This window comes from Numenius arquata, chromosome 6 (assembly GCF_964106895.1).
Source record: "Numenius arquata chromosome 6, bNumArq3.hap1.1, whole genome shotgun sequence".
NCBI lineage: Eukaryota > Metazoa > Chordata > Aves > Charadriiformes > Scolopacidae > Numenius > Numenius arquata.
In genome coordinates this window covers 29,533,806-29,553,246 of record NC_133581.1, presented here as the reverse complement: position 1 = coordinate 29,553,246, position 19,441 = coordinate 29,533,806, and the positions used below count along the sequence as shown (strand labels likewise).

Sequence of the window (19,441 nt, the reverse complement as noted above, 5' to 3'; positions counted from 1 at the left end):
AGATGCAGCGTAAGAAATTGTTGGCCACGTTTTTTAAATAAAAGTGAGTGTAAATGGAATTGAACTGAAGGAGAGGGGTGCCAAAGGCCTATGTAAGAATGCAAAATGGGAACAGCGACCCTTGAGTCTTCTGACCCCTTGAGTGTTCTCCCTGTGTACATGGAATAAAATGCCAGGTGTCCTTCTGGGACGCAGTCACATGAAAAGGAACCAGATAGGAAAAATTAGTCTGACTAAAACTTGTACTAATGGTACATGGTTCTAGATTTCCCTTGCTCTTGCCTTCATCTACTTATATCAGCATTATTGTTGCATGTTTGGCTGAAGATGGCATCTGCTACTAGTAATTTTTGGAGATTTGTTTTGAGTTAAAAATTGCCAGTACGGTTTGTACTATTTTAATCCATAATTTAATAGAAAATTGTGACTGCAAACTGATTGTTTTATTGTTTGTCCCTCATAGCCAGCAAAAATGTGTTCATGATGCTTTGGGTTGTTTAGTTTATTACTACAATGTCCTATCAAAAAATAAAGTAAAAAGCACTCTACTTTGGTGTTCATCTTAGTCTGAAAATAGAAATCATCATCTAAAGTGTAAAAGCAGATGCAATCCATATGGTTTCTATAATCCAAACATACTGATAAACTCTAGGCAGTATTTATTTGACTTTTTACAAAAAAAAGTAATGAAACTACCTATTGGCAGCTGGAGAAAATGCTTTGAAATTGAAAAAAACAGTCTTTGCTTTTCAGCGGTGGAGGAAAAAAGCCGAACTGTATAATCTTGCTGGTTTTAAAAAGAACGAGAAAAGTCAAATTGTATTGATTTGCAAGGCAAACATGTAGTGTTATTATAAATTTACTATCCAGACACATTTTTGAATCTGCAAAATGCACTTGTTGATGCATTGCAGTAGTAGTCTCAGGCTTTTTCTGCTATTAGTTGAGATTACTTTAATATAAACCTATAGACTTAATTTCTGGTTTGTTTTATTTTTTTTTTTTTTTTTAAGTAAAAGACATGAGAAATTGTTCTATGTTTCATATAGACTTGACTGAAATTAAGAATATTCCCATAGTAATTCCCTGCGTGTCTTCACTGTTGTACAGCGCTTACCCTTCGGACAGAAGTTCCAGCTGCTTGTTGATGTGGCTTTATGATCAAAACACAGCGCAACTAGTAAAATGAAAGGACTCAAGATATATTACTCAAATCTGACAATAGATTTTTACGACATCACCTTTCATTACCTGACAGCCACGATGTCAGACCATAAATTGGAGTTTGAAGGTGGTTTTACCCAGTCATTTATTTTAAAGTATTAATGAGTAACATTGCTGGTTATTGAAGGGAAACTAGCAGGAGTGTTCCTACCTGCCAGTAGAAATACACTACCTGCTTCATATTTATGCAATAAATATGAAAATACATAAATATAAATGCAACTTTACTAGAGAGGATCAGATTAGGCATAACAACTGATGTTATAGATAATTAAAATTTAGCTGGAAATTCAAGTGTTTTTAAGACCTTGTCTGAAGAGCTCCGAAGCCCATCTTCAACTATGAATTTTTAATTTTTTACAGCTGAGTGCTTGTTTCCATTTCTAGGACATAGTTCAACATGGGACTAATGAATTATGTAAAAACAGCCTGCTAGTCTGTTCTGGAGAGAGGGACAGAGCGGCTGACGGCAGGTGCAATTGTCTAGTTGTTAATACTTGAGATACTTCTGATGGAGAGTGACTGCACATCTCTATTTTGTTTTGCCTTCCAGATCACAGACAGACAACGAAGGGAACGTAACAGCCGAGGCCAGCACAGGAGGGGTCAGCATGGATTCTGCTCTTTATGTCAAAACTGGACAGCCTGCTCTTGAAGACCTCTCAGGTATGTCTTGCAACATGACTGTGGTCTGGTTAAATAAGAGTGGGCTAAAGCAAGTTTGAAGTCGGGAGCTCCCTCTTTAGGGCGGGGATTTAATTTGGTTTTATTCCTAATGCTTTAGTTCTTATTAGTTACAATATCTCTTTCAGTTCTTCAGCAATAATCTGAATACTAGATGCTCAAGTTCTGCACAGTGGTGTGCCCCCAAATTTCTTGAAATCATTAAGAATTCTGGGTTCTTAATGTTTTTCTAGGAGATGTGCGGCATTTTTTAGGATTAAGCTATTATAAGGATCCTAAGTATTCCCAAACATTTGATATTTATTTTTCACTTTTTAAAACTTTGCTTCAGAGCTTACAGAAGAGATTACGTAAATTTCCATGATGTTTTAGTTTGTTTAAAGATTTGGAAGAATCTCTGTATTCATTCTCATGAATCTGGTCAATTTGAGAAGTGGTCTTTGCAGCAACAGGAGACCAAAATCTGACTACACTTTACTGTGTCCAGCATACAGAAGCCAAAACTGATTGTAATTAGAATACTAGCAGTCTAAATTAGAAAGTACTTCATATGTTATCTAGAATTCCTGCTACTGTAAGAAGCAGGTGATAATTAGCAATAATTTTTAAGCTTATCGATATAACAAAGCAATTCTTAGCAACCATATTCTACTAAAGATCTAAAATGTGATTTTAAAGTCATAGTCAAGTCTTCTAATTTCAGCAATGCCTAAGACTTTGCTTACTGCATACTATTGCAGATCTCATCAGTAGAATATCTCAAGTTTTTTTTATCTACTTAGTCTTGGTAGTGCCCTCCAGTTTAATGTGAGTTTTGAAACTGATTGCCTTGCTTGGAAAAATCATGTGGCTAAAATTTTCACAATTGGATTAATTTCATACTGCATTACATATTCTGCCAATGCTGCGTTTCTACCTGTGTGCACATATGCTGATGGCAAAGGCAAGAGCCAGAGTCGTTGGTGAGGAGAAGGGCTGCAGGAATGCATAAATGAGATTATCTGTGGGTATAATTTCTATATAGGTGGATTAAATATTTAAGACGCAAATAAATGGCATGAAGGATAAAATCTTTGAGAATATTTTTGGGCTCATATTTCAATATGAGAGACAGTTCAAAGTAAGAAACACAGAGTGTCTAGCTGCTTAAACTTTTTCATTATTGCCTCTTGATCATCATATTGCCTAGCCTAGATGTATTTCAGCCTGTAAACTGAACTGTTTATAGAGAACAAAAGGTCTTCGGTCTTTAATGACAGATGTTATGTAAATACAAACTATTATTCAAGTGGAATATGTAAGTTTTGGGATCCAAGAATGGGGGACAGCTGACAACCTCAAACAATGGACATGCAAAACCCAGCTGCGTGCAGCCAAACCCCACAGAGAGCAGCAGTCCATAAAGGGGTCTTAGGGGAAAAGGAGCAAACAAAATAGTCCCTCAAACCAAATAAATTAGAAAAAATAAGGGACAGATTTCTTCTCTCCCTACATAGCAGCTATTGATGCTTTTAATTTAAAACCATATATAAAATGTGAGTATAGGTAAGGAAAACTGGAAGCTGAATAGTTTAATGATACTGCCTGTTCATGAAGAGCTAGGTGATTTAATAATTAAGTTCTAGTGGCACTATCCAATGTCTGCCTTTAAAGTATACTTACAATATAAGCAATTAAATATCCTTTAAGTAAAAATTTGGTATCAATTTAGGCGTGAGAGTGATCTCAATAGAAATTGGTTTAGTCTCATGTATGTTCTCTGTAAGAAGTTACCTACCATTTGCCTTCATAGTTAGGAGAGAAATGATCTGTAAAAGAGCACTGTGACCTTTGTTAAGCTAAAGGCCTATAAATATTTTATGTTCTTTACTGCAAAAATTTGTAGATCTGAGTGTAGAAAATGTTTTCTGTCCCAGAGACCCATTGGTTCAAGGAATCGGTCTTGTTGGGTGGTTGTTTCCATTCCATCCAGACCATAATTGTTTGACCATTGGCCCGAGTGAACTGTATCTTGAGGAGATTATTTCCCAGGGAGCAGAGACCCATTTAAAAAATAAATAAATGGCTAATGTGGGCACTACCTGAGCCATTGTTGTTTGTCTCGGAAAGGCTAATGATTGTATAAATGTTAAAAACCACCTTCCCCTCCCTAGATCATTCCCCGTAGTCAGGGCTCCAGCACTTAGGCGAGTAGTTTGTGCTACTGCTGTGTTGCAGGCAGGAGTATGTGATTTGGGTTTTCTGCACCACAAGCCTGGCGTCTTTCAGAAACAAGAAGGTTGAAGCAAAGAATGTGGAAAGTGCCAACAAGAGCTTATTTCTTTGTTCCTCAGCGTTTCTGATTTCAGTAATATGTAGATGGCTATCTAAACTAGGAATCGCATGGGTGACCAGTATCCCGGCAGTTTAAGAATGCGTCACTTGTGCAGAGAAGGTGGATAGAAAATTTGAAAGTTTTAAATAGGCTGTAGTATTTTCTTCAGTCATGAGTTGTAAACCCTCTAGAATGAAATCATTTCCTTCTCTGCCTAACAGAAGTTTTGTGATGGCTTTTTGGAGGTTTTCTGTTTCAGCATTCAGCTTCCAAAGAATATGTTGGCACTACTAGACATTCACTTTTCTTCAACCTCTTAGAAGATTTAAATATATAAAGCTCAGCTGAGTTAGCAACCAAAGCATTTCTTAATTGACAGCTGAGAGCAAGTAAATAAATTATGCTGAGACACTAATTAAATTATTAATTTTACAAAAACAGCTTATGCTGAGGCGCTAGGAGGACTTTTTCTTGTGTATAAGCTCTACTTTTAGACGTGAAGAACAGGATGTAAAAGTGTTTTAGAACAGAATATTTGAAGATCAGGATTTCTAAATGCCAAGGAAAGTAAAAGTCACCCCACCAACTTCATGTCATGTAGCACGTTTAAGTAATGATAACTGTTGTGCTGTAGAGAAGCAAAAACTTTTTTTATTTTACATAAAACATCACTCAGGACGGATCACCCAGTCAAGACAATTTACTTTATTGGAAAGCTGTTGTGTAGAATGAGATCTATTTAAAATGGGAAAAAGAAGGTCTAGTGAAAATACAGCACTGGAGAAATTGGCTGTGTTGGGTTGATGTTAATTGTGTCAATATATGAGATGGAAAGAGTGGTATTGATGGAGTATATCTTCTAATGAGGTTGAAAGTTAACCAGAATTTAAATTGGGTCATATGGGGAAATGACAATACAGAAACATCTGGTGCAAAGGCAGCCTGTGAAATAAAGTTACAGTACAGAGCTCATTCTCAGTCCAGCTGCAGCAATGGCAGGCGCCTGCCGTAAGGGAACGGTATCAGTTTAGAGTGTTAAATAACAGAAAGTCAGGAAAAAAAAAAAGTGTTTGAGTCAGATTCAGGCAGAGGTAACGGCTCAGTTCTGTGCTATTCCCTGCCTTGTCCTTTCTAATAGTTTATTTTCCCTGTAGGAGAGGATCCAGAAACTCGGCGGTTACGAACTGTGAAAAACATTGCCGATCTTCGACAGAACCTAGAGGAAACCATGTCCAGCTTACGGGGAACCCAGGTCACTCACAGGTAATGCCATGACTTTGTTTATAAGAAAACGAAAATCATTGTGCTCTTACTTTACATCTCTTAGATCTGGCTGGGTTGCATCCTTGAAAAATTATGAACGTGACCGTGGAAGGTACTGATCTTGTACTTTTTGTCTTTAAAGCACAGATTCTGAATAACTTCCAGTGTTTATTGAGATGTATAATGAGTACTTGGTGGTGGTGGGTTGTATATAGAATCAAAGGTGGAGAATAGTCAGTGCTTGTTAAATGTGTTAGGTGATGTTTGAATATAGGTTACAGTTTAAAATGTTTCTTCATCTTACTCTTGAACAACTTGAGTGCATTACACCCCTCTCCCCCTGTATGTAATATTTTATTTAAATAAGCAGGTGAACTGTGTTTGACCCGCTTTATCAAGTGCATAACTTGAATTCCTGACCAATCTTTGGACAAACAAATTTTTCTAATATTATTAGTCATCCATGTACATAAATAACTGCTTTTTCTTTGTAAAGCAGAGTTTGGAAATCTTCAGCAATATTTTAAAATATGCTCTAAATAAACAAAGGCTGTTGTCTCATTTAAACATTCTGTGACTCAGATCTTTTTAGTGCTGAACAGGCAGCTTGGGAGACCAAGCTGTTTGGCCCTAATGAGGTCGAGTCCTACTTAATGCTCAGTGCCTTACGGACTGCAGCTCCGACTTCACTGGAGGAGCGCTTTATGTTTTGGCTTTGTATCTAAAACTGAGGCAGAGCTTGCAAAGATGAACTCCCAATGCTATTGTTCTTTTCAAATTTCAGTTAACGTGACAACTTATTATGATTTAATTACTATCACCGGCGGATGGGTAGGTTTTTGCGGTGTATATGTAACATTGCATTGCAAATAGTACAATACTGCTTATTTTAACAAATAGCCACAGTAAAAAAAAAAAAAAAAAGGAATAACACTATGTTAGTTGAGCAGGAAAGGAAAAGGGGAGTTCATGTGGGTAAAAGAAGTTGCAGCTGTGGGTTAGATGCAATTAAATTAGCCACAACTATGCTGCAAGCGTTCAGAGTGTAGGGTCTTGTGCTCTATATGCATCACCTGAAATCGAATGGTGTAGCAGTCCCATTTTTAAGGTTCCAGTTAGCCGTCTACATTTAATCAAGTGCATTTATTTTTTTAAGCACATTGGAAAATACTTTTGACATCAATATCACTACTGAGATAAGTGGTTGCAGCATTATCAGACCCTGCTGACATTACTGTTGGAGGAATGCAACATATTCACAACCTCAGACATGAGAAATGGAAGATTTCATATAGCTGACGTTTGTCAAAATCTGTATTTACAGGCTGTGAGCTGAAATGCTTTTGTAACCACAGCTCTGTTTAAATATTATCAATATTTTGAAATACATATTCAATTCATGAATATATAAAATATAACTTGAAAAATAAATGTGTTTGGCTTTTCTTCTTATTTTCTCCATTTAATCCTTTTCTTGGTGTTAAAATAGCTACCACCTTGGTGTGAGACGTCTCCAGAGTATTAGGACTTAAATGAATGCAGCCAAAAAATGAAAACGTATCAGAAAAATAGTACTTAAGTTGGTTTTCCTTTAGTCGGCTTAATATCCTACTCCCTTGGCTAGACTGGCAAAACCACAGTATGGTAGGGTTATGTATGAAGATGAAAAAGTTCTGCTTTGATACTGTGGATAATCCATTAAAAATTCTTACTTAAGTCTTCCCACATATTTGTTGAACACCTGGTGTGTTTAAGAACAGTGTTGTAGGAATGGAGCTAACACTCTCAAGGCATTGTAGCAGGTAAATTCTGCTAGTGCTGTTACTTACAACCTGTAACTTGGTGAGTGTTCAGGGTGTAGGGTCTTGCAATCACCTGAATCGGAGAATCACAGAATGGTCGGGGTTGGAAGGGACCTTTGGAGATCATCTGGTCCAACCCCCCTGCCAAAGCAGGCTCACCCAGAGCAGGCTGGATAGGAACTCAGCCGGGTGGGTTTTGAATATCTCCAGAGAAGGAGACTCCACAACCTCTTTGGGTAGCCTGTTCCAGTGCTCCATCACCCTCAAAGTAAAGTTTTTCCTCATGTTGAGATGAAATTTCCTGTGTTCCAGTTTGTGCTCGTTGCCGGGCACAATTGGAAGGAGTCTGGCCCCATCCTCTTGACACCCACCCTTTAAATATTGATAAGCATTGATGAGTTCCCCTCTCAGTCTTCTCTTCTCCAGGCTAAACAGACCTTTCCTTTCCCAGCCTTTCCTCACGAGAGGTGCTCCAAATCTCATGGTCCTCTGTATAGCAGGCCATGTTCAATCAAATGTTTTTCTTTTTTTTAAGCACGTTGGAAACTACATTCGACACCAACGTCACTACCGAGATAAGCGGCCGCAGCATCCTCAGCTTGACGGGACGACCGACCCCTTTATCGTGGAGACTGGGGCAGTCCAGCCCCCGCCTGCAGGCAGGCGACGCTCCGTCCATGGGAAATGGGTATCCTCCGCGAGGGAATGCCAGCCGCTTCATCAACACGGAGTCAGGACGTTACATGTATTCGGCACCTTTGCGGAGGCAGCTAGCGTCCCGCGGTAGCAGTGTCTGCCACGTGGACATCTCGGACAAGGGAAGTGATGAAATCGATCTGGAAGGCATCACCATGGATGCTACCGGCTATATGAGTGACGGGGATGTGCTGGGCAAGAATATCAGAGCTGATGACATCACGAGTGGGTAAGTGCCTTTACTTTTCTTTTTAAATACTATACTTCATGTGATTCTTGCATTTTGTTTAATGATGCTGTATTCCCATGATTATTTAGAGAAAGAAAAAAAAACCCACCAAACATATATATTCTACTGGATTTAATAAACATTTGGGGGGACAGCTCATTATCACAGTTAATTTGATAATGAGACGCTCGTGAGACCCCTCCTGGAGTACTGTGTCCAGCTTTGGAGTCCTCAACACAGAAAGGACATGGACCTGTTGGAACGGGTCCAGCGGAGGGCCACGAGGATGATCAGAGGGATGGAGCACCTCTCCTATGAAGACAGACTGAGAGAGCTGGGGTTGTTCAGCCTGGAGAAGAGAAGGCTCCGGGGAGACCTTATAACAGCCTATCAATACCTGAAGGGAGCCTACAGAAGAGCTGAAGAGGGACTCTTTGTCAGGAAGAGTGGTGACAGGACAAGGGGCAATGGTTTTAAATTGGAAGAGAAGAGATTTAGATTAGATATAAGGAAGAAATTCTTTACAGTGAGGGTGGTGAGGCACTGGAACAGGTTGCCCAGGGAAGTTGTGGATGCCCCATCCCTGGAAGTGTTCAAGGCCAGGCTGGATGGGGCTTTGAGCAACCTGCTCTAGTGAGAGGTGTCCCTGCCCATGGCAGGGGGGTTGGAACTAGATGATCTTTAAGGTCCTTTCCAACTCTAGCCATTCTATGATTCTATGATTCTATGATTCTAATTTATTCAGGGGTATTTAAGCACATGATGTAAGTTTTAGTTGCACGTAAAAAAAAATATTCCTATATATGAACATACTCATGCATGTGATTAAATGTTTTCCTGAATCAGAGTTCGGCGTTGTTGTTGTTAAACACGCTGCAACATTCATTTATGCCCACAAGATGGAGAGAGTGAGGCATTTTCTCTACTTCTGAACCCTTTTCCTGTCTGAGCTTTTAGGGGACAGTTCACTGAGTCTACATCTCTGTGTAGGGTAAAATAGCTGTACACACAAAATGAAATCTAAAGAACAAGTTGGTGTGCAGAAATAGAGACAATTATTAACAAGGTTTTATGTCTGCCTTGCCTGGAAAAAGCATTTATTCTTTGCTCCAAAGAAAGTATTTAATTCAATATGTCTATTTTCAGTTCCTTCTAGAAAGTACAGTCATTTTTCCTTAGCTCAAATACATCAACACTATACTGATGTTAAAACTGATCTTTGAGATGTAAATGGCATATTTATTTTTGTGGCAGCATTTTCCTTGTCTGTCCATCTTACATCCTTTGCTTTTCTGTAATTTCTTTATAAGTGTTATTTCTTGTAGCGTTGGCTTATTTGGAAGATTTTGTGTCTCTTACTGAAAGAGAAAGCTGGAATCCAGCTGCTCTTTTGTCACTAACCAGTTAAGTTAATTCTGTCTGTGGTGAATATTTGGATGTTTTCACACTGTCCTTTTCAAAAAGTCAGACACCTTATTCTTAATTCTTTGTTAGGGAAGCATATAGTAAAGAAGCTGATGCAAAAACCATTAATAATGCATCGTATCACTAAAGTGCCTTGTATTTTCCTCAAATCAGCTTATACCTGGGTTTTGCAATGTTTATTGTAGTAGCAGTTATTGCTTTTCCTCTGGACTGTGACTTTCATTCAAATAAATTATAAGTAGCGCCATGGTTTCTGCAAAACACCTAGAGTACGAGCTGAAAAGCGTCCCTCGCAAAATTGTGTCAGTCCAGGCTTCTGCTGCTCATATCCTAGAGGAGCCCCAGTCTTCGCAGGTCTTAGTGTATGAAGTTCAGATTCCAGGTTGGGGAAAAGGAAAGAATAAGAAAGCTGTTGAGTTTATGAATTATATTTCCAGAGAAATCTGTGGCTTCGCTCAACTCTGTGTATCGTTTCCTTTTCTGTGTCTATCTGGTCATCCTGTAGGGTAAAAAAATCAAAATCTCCATAGTCTGAAAATACAAGAATGGTCTTTAGATTCTGGGTCGAAGGGACTAATAATGTAATAAAATGTTTTTGCCAGTTGGTACCTCTATCACCAAAGTAGTGAGTTGTATACCAAGAATGGTGAATGTAACATTTAGCAGAAGTTATATACTCCACAACAGCTCACTCCTAGCCTTGAGCATTAGAACATATTTAACAGACTACCTCACTCTTATTTCCCACTAGTTTTTAAAGGAGGGAGATAACTTTCAATATTTACTCATATGAACAGCCACAGATTGATCAATGAGATCTCAATTGAAAGTTCTTAGGACAAGAAGAGTTATGTGTACAAATGTCTTTTTCACATCTTTAGCCTTGAGCTACAAAAGCCTATTTCACTAAATAATGTGAGAGTGTTTATTGATTTATATGGCACTGTTGTAGTCATTGACTAAGTTCCAAGGGCAGAATCTGTATTCTAGGTCAATCCATCGTCAGAAAGATCCAGCTCCATTTCCAGGCTGTGGGCAGGGTTTGGAGAGTGGGCGGCTTGGAGGTCCTCTCACTGCACCGGTGGACATTTGAAGGGAACGTTCCTGAAAGCAGCCCCACAATATTTGGGGTTACATGGTCTGTGGAGAGTAATCATGTGTGCAGATTCCCTGAGCAGGGAGTATTGCAGCATTGAATTGCGATAACAGCATTGGATATAATTGCAGTGTCAATGCAGAGAGAGAAAAAAATGAGGGTGTTACCTTTGGTGGATCTCACTGACATCTAATAATGCTGGATTGCCATCTCCACTATGAACAGATGTTTTGGTAGCCTGTTTCATGAGTTATCTTCCCCAATGTCCGTTTATTCCCAATAATAATAATAATAATAATAATAATAATAAAAAAAAATAGGATAGCAGTGTGTCTTTGTGGGAGAGAAATAATACACCGCTTAGAAATCAGAGAGGTTGCTTGTAAAGAAAGCATCCATGTGACTTGCTGCAGAACAAATCTCTGAGATCAATTTTAGGGTGAACAGGCACGATATTTCCAGAAGCTGAGTTACAGTCAGCACAAGAGGGCATTTATAGCATGAATAGCTCTTTATTAGCTGGTATGTGTTTCACTTTGTCATTTTTCAGAATTGCTACAGTCCTGCAGTCTAAAAACCTTGGATCTGTGTTTTCGTTGGCAAACTGATAAGGGAAGGAAGCCAAAATATTTGTTACAGCCAAAATAAATCCAATAGCCAAGATAAACTATTTTAGCCCTGTGATCCTGATGCTTTCTCTGAAATATACTGGGTCATGGGAAGTTTCATTTGGCCTTCTTTAATAAGTCTGCTCAAGCAGAGCTCTGGCAGACATCAGGATTGCTTTCACAGGGTTAGAAAGAGTATCTTTTCCAAACAGGCAGAAAATATCTCTTAAACTAAGGAAGTCTCCAAGGGGGTGGATCAAAGGAAAGAAGTGGTCTTATTGTGGGAGCTGAAACATCAAGCGAATGACAAAGCAATTTCGGGAGTAAGGTGGGTGAGCTCAGGGCTTCAGAGCCTCATCAGAAAGTGGCACCTCAAAGCCCCCAGCTGACTCAACCTGTCCACTCCAAAGGTTGGTCCAGGTGGGGACATTAACTCTCATGGCTTTTTAGGGTTTGTTCAGAAGGTTTTGTCCACTTGGGTCTCCCGCTAGCTACTAACATACACATTCCTACTTCTTTTTGTCCCTTTTTCCCCAGCTATTTCTAATGAATTGTACAGTTAATTTCCTTTTTATCTCTCCTTGGAATGGAGCAATAGAGCTGTTGGACAGAAAGGCCTTGTAAAATTATTTTCTTTTAATTTAATTAATCCTCTGCCTCTGTTTTCATTACCCTGGTGTGCAGCTTTCTATGCAGAATTAACAGCATGGATATACCGATTAGTGCTGGTCACAAATTCTCTCAGGAAATGGCTTTGGGTCCGCGAACGCAGCTTGTCAAAACAATTTTTTGCAGAAGCATGGCTGTTCCAGCTATGTTCCAACAAAATGTAGATTTGATGATTCGACAGCTTGGCCACCCTAGAGCCTGAACTTTGAGGCAGAGGGCAGATGTGAGCAGTCCTATGCATGGACCATGGGTCTGCTGCGTGACAGGCTGGGCTTCGGGGTGCCCCCAGCTCACTCTTTTGAGCGTATCTCATCAAAAAACATTACCTAGTGACTCTCTCATACCCCACTTACCCAGCCTAGGGGTGAACTTCCCCCTCAGCTGTTAGATGGGGCCCCCAACATGAGAAGGACATGGGCCTGTTGGAGCAAGTCCAGAGGAGGGCCACAAATATGATCAGAGGGCTGGAGCACCTCTCCTATGAAGACAGGCTGAGAGAGCTGGGGTTGTTCAGCCTGGAGAAGAGAAGGCTCCGGGGAGACCTTACAGCAGCCTTCTAGTACCTAAAGGGGACTACAGGAAAGATGGAGAGGGACTCTTTTTTAGGAAGTGGAGCAATAGGATGAGGGGTGATAGTTTTAAACTGGAAGAGGGGAGATTTAGATGAGATATTAGGAGGAAATTCTTTCCTGTGAGGGTGGTGAGGCACTGGAACAGGTTGCCCAGGGAAGTTGTAGATGCGCCATCCCTGGAAGTGTTTAAGGCCAGGCTGGATGGGGCTTTGAGCAACCTGGTCGAGTGGGACCATGGCAGGAGGTTGGAACTAAATAACCTTTAAGGTCCCTTCCAACTCTAAGCATTCCATGATCCTATGATGTTCAGGGGCCCTATGCTAAAACTCTCCTTGCACCAACCTCCCACAGGTGCAGCAGCTGTTAGTAGGGGGGAGACTTTTTATTGTTTTATTAACCCTTCCCATTCATTTGATGCTTTGGGGCTGATGCATTCCTGCTCCAAATCTCTATTTCCATAAACTCTTAATGTGTTTATGTGCGTGGGGATCCCCTGGGGATCTTTCTGCAAGCAGGTGAATTAGGAACATTGATGAAAGGACACTAAGTGGGAGAGCAGGCCACTCTGGGCTCGGGAATCAGGCTTTATACCCCTTCTGTCTGCCCAGGTCAATCAAACCCACACAAAAGCAGCATGCCCTAGGTAGAAATCACATTTGTGGTGCACAGCCTGTCTACCCTTGAGTAATGTGGACCAAAACCAGCGTTGAAATAAGGTTTCGTTGTAGGCTGAAATTTAGTAGGTATATCTATTAGGAGGCGATGAAGAATTCAATATGAAGAGCTGAAATTGAGGACTGACTCCGTTGCATGTTGAATAGTGTAATTGATACTGGATTCTTGTGCCTTCATTTGCTAGATTTTGTACGGTATCAGTCAGACAGTGACACATCATTTTCAGATGCCAGGCTCGTATGTGGCGTAACAGCCCTTCACTTGGGTGAAGGTTTTTAGAGAAAGAAAAGGGGAACTATGCAGTTTGCTGCTAGTGAGAATTTGTTCTTGGTAACAGTAGTTAGGCGAAACCATTTCCTTCTAAGCTGTCTGCAACAGGAATGGTTGCTGGTGTAGGCAACGCTAACTAGAAATCAAGAGTGGCTTAGCTAATCATGGTCTGAATGAGGACCTGTTCACCATGTACATCGATTGAATGCTAGCTGTAGTCTTTTCTGACCTATTTTTTGCCATGGTGATTACCACTGGATTTTTTTCTATGTGCTTTCAGTCATTTTACTGGACATTGCACTTTAAATGGTATGATTTCAGTGATAAGAATTCATCTAAATACAGTGGATGGGTAAAACTGTATTCCTTATATGGCTATAACACTTCAATATGACTAAATCATTAGGAGGTTTATTTTATTTTTCTTCTCTGTTTGAGCAGATTTCATTTGAACTGCCTTCTGTCTTGCTAGGACTGGCTTCTTACATTTTGGTCTTCTCAACATTGCAGAATAGTAGCTATATGTGGTAAATAGATAATCAACACAAATTATGAAGGAGTCAGGCAAGCAATCTCAAAATTTTTACTTTTATGAAATAGTATTAGGAAACCTTGATTTCTGACTTCTTAGTAAACTACATTCAAACTGGTTCAGAAGTAGCTTTTGGATTTACAGTCACAGATGTCCTGGTGCTGTGAGAATGAAAAGAAAATATTATGGTAGTGTTCAAATCAAAATAATATTCTTATTCCAAGAACTGTACTTAAAGATCTTTTTAGATTTTAGACATTACATAAGCATTTTCAATATTATTAGTGTTGTATATTATTTTAAATACTCTTAAATATCGCATTCAGTTCAGGAATGGTTCTGGTGTCCGCTTCATCAGTAAAACGGTGCTTGATCATTTATGACAAATTATATCTCAGCTAACACGCTCTCATCAAACTTTCCTTGCAGTGTAGGATTCAGCTAGTAAGACATTGTAGGCCTATAAATCATAACTTTAGAGATCCACTGGAGTCAAGCTTTTTATTCAGTATACTGCTAAAAAGGACCAACTTAAGTCGTATGTAGTGCTTGTCAGTAAAACGAGCTCACAGTTTGCGGTGTGTTGTATCTTTTGCTTACTTGTGCATACTGTCCTATTGTCTATGACTACCAAAATACCTATTAATAGTCATTATCCCCCTCTGGGCTTATTTCTGTAATAAACACCTCAGCAGCGTTCAAACTGCTGCTCCAGTGCCAAAAGGTTTTTGTAATGTGAGCAGGACAGCTTCTAAAGGACAGAATACGTCTCACTCTGGGCTAGCCAGTAGAGGGAGATGCAATCATGCACACTTTGTCGATATGGATCATCTGCAGGGAAGGAGTAGGTACGAGGGAGTCGAAAGTTGCTGTGTAGTAACTCTTCCTCCGCCGCTGACTCTGCTGAGAACCTGTGGAGAAGCAGCACTCCCTCGTTATTTCTTGTTGGTCACACGTTGTTCCTCTCCCTAACAAAATGAAAGAGGACAATGCAAAATGGATTGCTCGTTCTGTCCCTTGTTTCTATGATTTTCATTGAAATAGATTCTGAGAAGGATTTAGGCATTTAAATCAAAAGTGGCATATGTAAAACCCCATTCAACAGTTCCCTGGCCCTGATGGAACTTCAAATTGCTCCAGGCTGGCAGCCTGTGCTTGGTGGGAATGATTTGTCCTCTCTTAAGTAATAAATTTGCACCCATGTTTCACTGAGGTCCACAGTGGCATTTGGACACCTGAAAGGATTTGACTTCTTGTGTGTTTTCCAGTCTTGTCTACCCCATTCTCATGGTTACGGTCTCTGATCACTTCTCCCAGGATGCGTCATTCATTTTATGTTAGCAAAAGACTGGGAAAATTTCAGAAATCATCTGGGAATTGGAACCCCAGGGCTTAGTCTTTCCTTCTTCAAAATGCTGTGATGGCTGTGCTGTGATTTACTCTCCTTTGTACAAGTGAACCTTCCAACGTAGTGACCCATTTGGGTTTCACTGGCCCAGCTCCAGTAAGGTGGGTGGCTGATGGCCCCTTCCCATCCTCTGGAGAGTATTTAGCCTTAGGTTAGTCTGGTTGTCAGATGAATTCTTCTGTGCGATAAGTAATATGGATTTTAATGCCCTCAGACAAAGAAGGGAGCAATTTTTTTTAATTACTCTTTTGTGCTGCTCACCTTTAATCTGGGTATGCTGGACATAGATTTGGGCTGGAGAGGATTTGCCGTAGACCCCAGACTTAACATCTGCTATGGCCTGGCTCCTGCATACAGGTAACGCTCGCAGCTCTAAACCAAGCCCTGCAAGACACACACTTTAAGACTAACGTGACAGTCTCACCAGATTGAACTAAACCTGCTCAGAATTAAAGATATATTTTGGGAAAAATATGGAAAATGGCAATAATTATAGTTAAGCAAGATTGCATCTTAAAAATAATTAAGCTTTTACTGGTCAACTGGTTACAAGGGAAAAAGTTCTTCTAATCCTAATGAGTCCTGATGCTCTGGTGAAGTCCTGACATCTCCTAGCGAAGTTGTTGAAGTGTCACTGCCCAAATTCCTCTGTGAAATCCGGGGAGGATCCGTCCTAGTCTTTTCCTGTGAGTTTTCTCAGGTCTTTCTATCTTCTTGTACATGTTTTAATCACCTGGCTTCTTTGAAGCCTGCTTTGGGGGCTGTTAATAATTAATATCGGCATTTGAAGTTTCTCATTGCCATAGCCAGAGTTCTCCTTCAGGATACAGTGCTCCATTCATTTCTGAAGGGCCATTCAACTCCAAGATAGACAAAGAGGAACAAGTAAAGCTTTAACCTGTCCTTTCTTCTCATAAACAGCCAAAAGAAAGGGGAAAAAATTGATGCAAGCAAAGACAACATAAAATAACATTGATATTTAATATAAAAATATCAATATAATCTTATTGTACTAACTCTAGCTTTGGAAAGTCCAGTTACCTTAAATGGATGCTTTTCAGTGCCTAATCCGTGTCATCGTCTTGGATGGGCTGACTAGCTTTGTAAAAGAGGTCTTAAAATGACAGTGGAGCAAGACTCTTCCTCGAGAGCAAGGCAAATTTTAGCTTAAGGTGCATTTGGCAGAAAGGTTGAGTGAGTATTGGAAAGAGGATCATGGACTAGAAGAGCCTTCTCTTAAATAGGAGTGGATGCGGTGATGTGGGAGGTGCTTTCTTTCAATCTAACGCTCTTCTCTTATATACTGACAGTTTCTCTTAAACTCCATCTATCTAATACTGGTAATTCCACGGGAAACCGATTTCTTCAGAAGCTCGATAAGAAGCCAATGTCCTGGAGGGAACAGATGTGGGGTCATGTATGAGATTTCACCTACAGTGAGTGCCAGCAGCCACCCAAGTCCCTTACAGGCTATACTGTCCTTGGAATTCCTTCCCAAGTTTTATAGTAACAAGCCTGCAGACTTCCTGAAAGGGCGAGACAGCTGAGAAGACATGTAGAAATATATTCAGCCCTGGGCAGCAGTGACCAAAAACTGTTATCTGATGGCTGCTGAATGACGTGTGTCAGGAAGTCTTAAAACATCTCCAAATAGAAAAGTATTGATGTCACAGAAGGCACTTCTTTCTGTATACTTATTCTTCCCCTCCCCCTCCCGAAAAAGGTCTGAGGATTAAGTAGTTAACACGGGTGAACTTCTTTTCCTTCTAAACTGGTTTGGACAGTATGAATAAGCACCTGCTGTTCATGTTGTTAGTGCTTTAATGATGGGAGGTTTCTCCAAGGAAACTATGAAACTAAAATATACTTACTGAGTTTTGCATAATCTCATTTTGTCTGTGTTACCCGTTAGTGGAACAAGTATCTCCTCCTTCCAGCAGTGATTAGGATTTTTGAGACTGCAAGTCATTTATATTTTTTTTCTGGGTTCATTCCCTGTTTGTCTTTGAGCATCTTCAAAACAATTCATAGTTCATTCATTACTTTGTTAATTGCAAATAATTACTGATTATTAGTAAAAATCTAGTAATTTATATATTATAGACTGCCTTAAATATAAAATTAAATTTTAAATGAAGTGAGCAATAGATTTGTGCTTCTATGAACCTGAAAAGTAATATTTAGTCTAATGTTAGGGATTTGGGCATTGTTTTAGCAGTCCCGACCCAAAAACTCTGGACCTAATCCTGTTCATGAATGCCTTTGTTGAAATTCACGTGGATCAAAGAATGGAGTTTAAAGCAGCCACAGACTTGTAGACGGGGTACATGTTCTTTGGTTAGAGAGATGAATTACTGTGCTGGTACAGTGGGCGTTATAACAGAGAGCAGTCAGGCAAGAATAATGGCTGGATGGACTTGCGGGGAAAACACCAGGAAAGATCATACGGTCTAATTCCAATATCATGACGGAAAATGCACACCAAATTCATACTAACCTGAGAAGTTTGGGGGTGTCATCATCTTGCTGCTGGGCTAACATTTCTTTTTAAGTCAGATTTAGAACAAATTCCTGGTTGCAATAACAGGTTTGTTTTGATCACATTTATCGTATTTCAGAAACAGCAGTGGAGAATTTTCTGGTGGTGGTGGTTTCTAGTCACCAAAGGCAAAGTTAGACTCCCTCTTTGATACTCAAAGCTTGTTAAGCTTCTTGATCTTGTTTAACTGACTCTAATGATGAGGGAGATGAAGCCTAGTGAAAATAAACATTTAAAGGAAAACATTAAGGATAACTGTTATTGCTGCAAGTAAAAGAGAACGCTTTTGAGTGTCAAAGTGGATGTCGATGCATGGAATAATCCAAAAGCTGTAATTCCTACTAGGTTTTTGTTTCTTCAAGTTTCAAGCTCTTGGGTTCCTGGGCAAGTCTTCTGCCAGGAGGCACCTGGGCAGCTATTTCCAAACTAACTAACCTTGAATCGAAAGCACCAAGAGGGAGGCAGGAGCACCTGGGCTGCCAGAATCAGCTCCCGTTTCAGGGCATGTTGCTGCTCTCCTGGATGTGGGTTTGGTATTACGGAGCCATGCGGTGCTGAGCAAATCAGGGTAGGCTTCCCTGGTCTGTTGTGCACTGCTGACTTACCTGCTGCTCCTTCTCTTCCTAATACTTAAGTGAAGAATGCCTGTCCCTTGGCTATCTATTTCCAAAATTGGAAAATTCATATCCATACATTAAGGAGCGAAATGAATATATATGAAGTGGTAGAGTTGTCAGACCATAAAAGTAGGTGTGCTGTTGGCTGACTGTGTACATGGGTAAGCAGGGAGTGCGGACAGAAGTTAAGTGACTCAGACCGCTGGATTTTACTGATCCCTGGCATAAGGCATTCCTGTTTCCTCTGTGTGCCTTTGAGGAAAGGGAAATATATCACTTCAGCATCAGAAATATCCTAAAAATATTGCACTTGGAAGGACTCATTACGGCATTCAAAATTTCAGAGGCACAGAAAGAGTGCATTTGGCTAAAGAAAAGAGAAGCTTAAAGGTCCAGGTTGTCCAGGGAACTCCAAAGCAAATTACTTTATGCCTGTAATACAGGGCAGGGAGCCACTTTCTTGTAGAAAAAAAAGTGTCACCTAGAAAGTGGGCTGTAAGTTCCAGTTGTGTGTTAGAAGTGCATAATACTGCTCTTGTTTAACCCGAGTCTTTTCATATTAAAAGTAGTTTGGTTAATTTTGTTTCCTTACTGATGAAAAGTGAAACTATGGAGATGAGTATGAAGCATTAATTCCTGAAAAGATTAGAAACTGCTTTTAGCCGACGTCATCACCATCTCACTGTTCGTTCATTAAGTAGTATTATATTTGACTTAGTTAAAAGCCGTCATTCCCCATTGACTGTTGATACCATACCTAAATTATCTAAGCTATTAAATTTTGTGAACATGTAGAATTTACCCATCTATATAAAAGT

At 39.8% G+C, this 19,441-nt stretch overlaps 1 protein-coding gene across 3 annotated transcripts in view; it reads left to right on the top strand.

The window, feature by feature from the left end:
- The window catches only part of NAV2 (neuron navigator 2), a 245,798-nt gene that overhangs the window by 130,101 nt on the left and 96,256 nt on the right, over positions 1 to 19,441 (top strand). For all 3 annotated transcript variants that reach the window (XM_074148517.1, XM_074148516.1, XM_074148515.1), the window contains 3 exons: positions 1,778 to 1,890; positions 5,377 to 5,485; positions 7,823 to 8,212. In XM_074148517.1, coding sequence (XP_074004618.1) covers positions 1,778 to 1,890; positions 5,377 to 5,485; positions 7,823 to 8,212 — 612 coding nt within the window. The remainder of the gene's footprint in view (positions 1 to 1,777; positions 1,891 to 5,376; positions 5,486 to 7,822; positions 8,213 to 19,441) is intronic.